Below are 7225 nucleotides of genomic sequence, written 5' to 3' on the forward strand. Positions count from 1 at the left end.
GCGCCGCACTCTGTTGCGTCGGGTCTCGCGGGAGCAGGTCTCTAATCCACTGGCACTGGACTCGACAGTGCGTATGCTACATCCTTTTTACAATCTCTAGATTAGAAAACACTGCATTCTGTCAGCAATGTAACACAGAAGTGATGTATAGAGACCTAGGCTTGTAACTATACTCTAATTACTATTTTGAAAATTATAACACGTTAAATTACTCCGTTACTAAAAAAGTAATCAAATTACAGTAACGCGTTACTAAGTAATGCGTTCCTGCCCAACACTGCTGATGTCTCATGGACTATTTTTACGATGTCCTTACTACCTTTCTGGGCTTTGAACGTGGTAGTTCCATTGCTGTCTATGCAGGGTCAGAAAGCTCTCGAATTTCATCAAAAATATCTTAATTTGTGTTCTGAAGATGAACGAAGGTCTTACGGGTTTGAAACGACACGAAGGTGAGTAATTAATGACAGAATTTTCATTTTGGGGTGAACTAACCCTTTAAGTTTACATGGAATAGTGTTTTCTCTTTCCCATTTTGTTCTTTCTGCTTTACTTTTTTTAATTTATTAATATATTGTTTATTTTTATTCAATTAATGATAATGAATTCAATCACAGAAATTGCACATTGGATCTCCATGTACATTTATTAAATATTTAGCCTTTTCTTTCCTAATTTACAGCCTTTCTGCACATTTCTGTGAATCCATGAATGTGAAAAGAATAACTGGTCTAACTTTCGCTTGAAACTTTTTTCGCATTCCACAGTACTTCAGACATTTACACTTTTTTGTGTTATGCATTGTTTCAGAATGTGCTACACTGCCTCAAACAAATGCTGAGTCCCTTTGATCTCATTCTGTCTTTGGCTGTTCCACTCTCTCAGGTTTACATTCCCTGCAGAACTGCTATTGTTCTGGTCAACGAGGAAATCGATTACTGCTACTGAAACACAATCAGCGATTCACCGCGAGATGGAAACCCAGCACACTTCTGTGACTCAACCGACCTCCGTTCACAGCATGTTTGCCATCAACCTTTAGAAAGCCCACATTTTCCCGTGAACCGCCATCAAACTGAATTGAGTACAAGATGTTGTTATGAATACCTTCTACCCCATTTCTGTCATTTTTTTCTGTCATTGATCACACATTATTGATTATCAAAAATTAGTTTCCCAATATCCCACTGCCCGACTTGTTTGAAATGGTTAGATCATTGCCAGATTTTTTGCCTGATCAAGAATACATGTTAATTACTACTGAAATTGCTATTTAACAGTGAATAATTAATGTTGAGGTAAATAATCACTTTGACTGTGGTCAGTATTATAAGCAATATTAGTCAGCACTGTATTTATAATACTGTAATTGTGAAAAGTAAATATAATTACATAAGTTTGATCTTTCTGCTATTTTAATTTGACACGAGCTTTTTTTGACATTCTGTGTCAGTGATTTAACTTCTGTATATTTATGTGCACCATGTATTAATTTGTCCAAGTAAAAAAAAAAATATCGTTTGAGAACGATGTATTGATTACATGTCAGTTCAGTGCTGAGCTCATCAACAAAGTTGAATTATATATTTTGAATGCATGAACTCTGCGTAAAGTCATAAAATCTAAATTATATATTTTATTTTCCTGACAGGCTGGTTTTCAGTGCCTTTCAAACTTTTCAATCATAACCAGGTTTTGATGAATATTAATTTGACTAAATAAGAACATATTTTGATTAATTTATAATATTAAAGCTGAGATAATATAACTTGTGCTAATAGGCTACTAAATATTAATTCATTTTCAGTTAAAGACAGTCGTGCTATTTCACTGTCCAGCATTTTACTTTTTAAACATCTTTTATAATATATGTTCTTCTTTCTCTTCAACAACAACGGCTTATCCCTGAGATCCAAAAGTCTGTGTGTGAAAATATATATCCAATTATTATAATCCTGAAGCTGCTCTCCTCAAGACATCATTGGACACACTTGTTGCTCATTTTCTCCTGTCTTCTTGTTTCGTGGTTCGAAGAAATCTAAATTTGCCCTCAATGAATTTGATGCTCACATAGATATACAGTATTTGGTAGCATAATCTGTCGAGAAACGGCTTTCCAGAAACCATCTTGAATGAAGATTCATCATCACTGCTTAATTTGGTTATTATGAAAATATTGCAATATTGAAAATATTGTTTTATTTAACAGGGAAAAAAAAGCATTAAAATAGTCAGATTCATAAGTTTGGAAGGTCCTTGTGATGGTCAACAAATATTTGTGTGCAAAGTTTGTGTGTGGAAGCCATAATAAAATGAAATAAACTACTTCTGAAAGAAAGACTTTGCTTGTTCTTTGTTTTTAAAGTCAAATTGCATCCTATTCTCAATGTCTTTAGCATTTTAGGTTGCTGTTACCATGAAAACAACCTTAAGAATGACCACTCATATGTCATAATCGAGTCAATCTCACTTTACCATACACTAGTCAAATACAGTTTCATATTGCACCATTACTGGTGATTCAGTTATAGCTATTTCATTCTTGCTTTGAATTAAAAAGGATTTGTCTCTTGAAGCTGGTTGGTTTAGCTTAAAAGTCTTAACTGATTTTAAAAGATTTAAAAAAAAAATGTATATGGAGAAGGTAAATCTAATTTAAAGCAACACTATGTAACTTTTTCTGTGTTCAAAATTTGCTAAATGTATATAATGAGCGAGTACATCATGAATTCATCTTCCAAACCGCGTTTTTGTCTTATTCCGAATCACTACGGTACACTTATAATGAGTACTTATATTTGGACTATTGTAGCCTGGTCGGGTCGTAACCGCTGCGGAGTAACACATACCTGCGTGAATCGCCATAGACATAAACTTAGAGAAGTAGCTCCGGTTGGATTCTTATGAATTTATCCAAAAACACCACACCTCATAAAATAATAACAGTTTCCTGTGAGATTGAGCTGAACAAACATAATACTCCACAGGTGCCATGCAGTGATATGATGAAATGTATCTCATCGCAGTTGTTACTATATCGTAGATTTTATCGTGACTGAATCGCTGTATTGACCAATCAGAAGCCAGGACCAGAACTATCCCTTTGAATATGAGATGTATATGCAACTCGTAGTGCTTCTAAGGTAGATATTTTCCTGTTATTCAGGATCTGTGTGCTTTCACAGCCATTGATCTCAGGCAAATTTGCACTGAGAGCTTGTCGGCTTAATGCAGTGATTGTATAAAGGGATGTTTAAAAAAGCTTTGTCAGTGACAGTGACGTCTTTATCACTGAGATTAACAGATCAAGTCTTTAAAGTGCTCGAAAACAGACAACAAACCACATCCTCACATCGATATACTTAGTCAAGGCCCTTGATAGCTTACTCCATTAAAGTGTTATGCAACTCATCAGTGCATGTTTATTTTGAATAATATTTCTTGTTGTAATCTATAGAAACCTGTTTCTGCCTCAGAGTGAAAAGGAATTGTGAGTAAAAAGTTAGAAAAAAAGTTGCACTTGGAAGAAATAGTCACAATATATAAAATTATATTACAAGATATGCTCACATTGTGAGATATAAAGTCCCAGTTATGAGAAATAAAAAAAGTTGCAGTTGTGAAGTCACTTTGCAAAATATCGTCACAATGAGAGATATTAAAATCCAATGGCAAATGTGAGATATAGTGACATTGCAAGAAGAAAAAAAACACATTGTGAGATATAAAGTCACAAATACGAGAAACAGTCACAATTGCGAAATGTAAAGTCACACTATATATGAAGTCTAAATTATGAAATATATAGTCACACCAAGAGATATAAAGCCACACTGTGAGATAAAAAAAGTCTCAATTGTAAGATATAAAAATGCAATTATGAGAAACAGTCACAATTGTGCAATATAGTCACATTGCAGGATATAATCACACTGAGAGACAAAAGTTCTCAATTACAAGAAACAAAGTTGCAAAGATATAAAATAGCAAATATGAGAAACAAAGTAGATAATTCTGCAATTCTAAGATATATAGTCACAATTGCAAAATGTAGTCACACTATATATGAAGTCTAAATGATGAAATATAAAGTCACATTCAGAGATATAGAGCCACACCATGAGATACAAATATCAACTATGAGAAACAAAGTCTCAACTGCATCATATAAAAATGTGAAAGTCAGAAAAAGTCACAATTGCAAAATATAAAGTTGCATTGTGAGATATAAAGTCACACTGAGAAAAAAAGTCTCAATTCTGAGAAACTGTCTCAATTGTGAGATATAAAAACAAGAGATAAAGTTACACTGAAAAATAGTCTTAATTATGGGAAACAAAGTCAGATTGTGTGTGTGTGTGTGTGTGTGTGTGTGTGTGTGTGTGTGTGTGTGTGTGTGTGTGTGTGTGAGAGAGAGAGAGAGAGAGAGAGATCACAATTGTGAAATATTGTCAAAATTAAAGGTGAGATATACTGTAAAGTCAGTGATAGATATAAATTCTCAGTTACTAGAAGCAAAGCTTCAATGTGAGATATAAAAAAGCTAATATGAGAAAAAGTTTGCAATAGTGAAATAGTCACATTCAGAGATATAACACCACATTGCGAGATAAAAAAAGTCACACTGAGTGATCAAGACTCTATTACAAGAAACAAAGTCGCAATGTGAAATACAAAAAGAAATGTGAGAAACAAAGTAACATTTCAAGTCAAAGTCTTACTGAGAAATATAAAGTCAACTACAAGAAACAAACTCGCAATTGTGATATATAGTTATTAACCTTTTTTTAACTTAGAGGTGGGAATGGGTTTCCATTGTAATCAGTGTATAATACCAGCCGCTTGATCACTTTCCGTTGCAAAGGGCCTTATGTTAACTGCTCAACCATATGGTCAGTTTTATATTTTGTTGGCTGAGCACGAGAAAACATTCATATTCCAAACCCATCAGTTCAACACAAGTTCTGAACACCTCATTTACCTTTATGTAACACCAAAAGGGTTTAAAATCGCTCGCTGTAATGCTAAAAGCTTTGAGAGGGCCACTTTGCATAAATATCTGCCTCTTCCACAAGGACCATTGTGAATTTGAAGGAGGACGTTGTGCTTAATTGTACCTTTCATCCTGACCAATGGCATTTTCATTAGAGTTCTTGAATTGAATGTGTTAATCTAAACGGGGGGAGTCAACAGGAGCGCTGGGACCGCTTTGTTTCACCCGTCTTTTTAGCTAATCAAGTCTGCTGTTAGTCATTAATCACCTCTGTGACTGTGTGGAAATCAAGAGCAACTGAAGGAAGCTGTGACCTCAGACTCCCCCGCAAGGTCATGGATATGTGGACAATGGCTTCTTTTTATGCTTATTATTTTGCCTCCTTTTTTTGTTCTCCTTCATCTGCTACTCCGTCTCCACTTACTGATGCACCATGTAAATCATCCTCTTTCACTGACACTTTTGTGATATATGCTTTCCCTTTAATGTAGTACTGAAGAATGTGCGCTGCATCTATCTTGCGTTTCCCTCATGGGTCGGATAAACTTGCATTATCTCACTGATGAGTCGGCAAATGGCAGTATAATGAACTTTCACTTGGGTTTTGTCAGAGCTCATGTTCACCATTGGTTGCAAAGGGATCAAGTGTTGTTCAGATGTTGCAGGCCATTCTAAAAGGTTCCATGAGGGACACTGGCTGTGGTTTGTCCTCATGTTCATGAAGGTAACAGTGAATAATGCACCGTTCTGTCACTGCTCACTGGTGTTACTCAGAGTTTGTGGAGTAATGCTTCCATCTAATGGTAGGAGTATCTCAGTGCACTGTGTCTACTGTTATTAGAAGAGATTTTATAAGTCTTCTTTGAAATCTTGGGGTGTCTTCAACAACTAGTTAAAGACACTTAATATAAAGTAGGTCCAGAAATCGTAGTAATAAATATTCTCACATATTTTATTTAGATGAAAAAAAAAACATGGCATATAGTTTATTATTAACTATTTACATTTATGTGATTTTATTTAAATAATCTTTTTAAAGGGGTCATATGATGCGATTTCAAGTTTTCCTTTCTCTTTGGAGTGTTACAAGCTGTTCGTGAATAGATAAGATCCCTGAAGTTGCAAAGACTAAAGTCTCAAAACCAAAGAGATATTCTTTATCAAAGTTAAGACTCTGCCACACCCCCCTAAAATGGCTCGTTCTAACACACCCCCACATATCTACGTCACTATGTGGGAATATTTGCATAATGCGCCCAAATGTGCATGCAAAGAAAGAAGCCGTGGTTTCAGTAACCGCAGTTAGTGTTGAAGCAGCCATGTCAGGGAGACGCTGTGTGTTTATTAATTCTATTACAGAAACTATGCCGGTTTCATTTATGTATGACAAATATGCATCACATTAAATTTGTTTATGTAAAATTTTATATAAATCTTAAATTTAGGCCCTTTTTAGGGTCCTTTTGGGGGGGGGGGTTATAGTGCTTTTAAATAGCCGGGGGGCCCTAGAATCATCACCCCCTTTCTAGCGACGGCCCTGCAGGCAGGTAACGTTTTCCTGGTATCCAAGCAACCAAGACTCAAGATGGTCTGCCAAAGAGAGAAGCAGAACAGGTTTCCACTGCTCTAGTGGCAGAGTCTAGTGGCGGCATGCTTTACATCACTCCATCTGATGCTGGGCATTGTATTTAGTGATGTGAAGCTTACATGCTGCTGTTTAGCCATAGAAACCCATTCCATGAAGCTTCCATCGCACATCATATATATGTTGATATTAAAGCCACTGGAATCTTGAAACTCTTAAGCTATGGAACCAGCATAGCATTGGCGACCACGCTCCTCGGTGAACCCACTCTGTGACTTTAAGTGCTCTTGTGCTTCATTACTGAGTTGCTACTGTTCCTAAACGCTTCTACTATCTAAGAATAGCACTTACAGTTGACCGTGGAATATCTAGTAGGGATGAAATTTCAAGGAACGACTGCATAGGTGGCATCCTATCACAGTACCACACTTGAATTCACTGAGGCTACATCTACATTCATTTGGATACATTTGAAAATGGCGTTTTAGTTTTAAAACACCTTCCGTCCACACGTTTTCAAGCATTTCCAAAAGTTTCACATCCACACTGAAATGTCAGAAAACACTAAATTCACCTTTCTGCACATGCGTAAAACCTGATAAGAGTTCACTAAGGTGATACAGATGGAACAGACATAATAAAGGTCT

The 7225-nt window shown here is 35.8% G+C and overlaps 1 protein-coding gene across 1 annotated transcript in view; it reads left to right on the plus strand.

Annotated features, from left to right (window-relative positions):
- Positions 1-2328, plus strand: part of gbe1b (glucan (1,4-alpha-), branching enzyme 1b) — a 151075-nt gene extending 148747 nt beyond the window's left edge. Inside the window, exon 16 of the mRNA XM_016500375.1 lies at positions 886-2328. Within this exon, the coding sequence (XP_016355861.1) occupies positions 886-948 (63 nt within the window). The 3' untranslated portion in view covers positions 949-2328. The remainder of the gene's footprint in view (positions 1-885) is intronic.
- The last annotated feature ends 4897 nt before the right edge of the window (positions 2329-7225 follow it).

This window comes from Sinocyclocheilus anshuiensis, unplaced genomic scaffold, assembly GCF_001515605.1.
Source record: "Sinocyclocheilus anshuiensis isolate Anshui unplaced genomic scaffold, SAMN03320099.WGS_v1.1 scaffold374, whole genome shotgun sequence".
NCBI lineage: Eukaryota > Metazoa > Chordata > Actinopteri > Cypriniformes > Cyprinidae > Sinocyclocheilus > Sinocyclocheilus anshuiensis.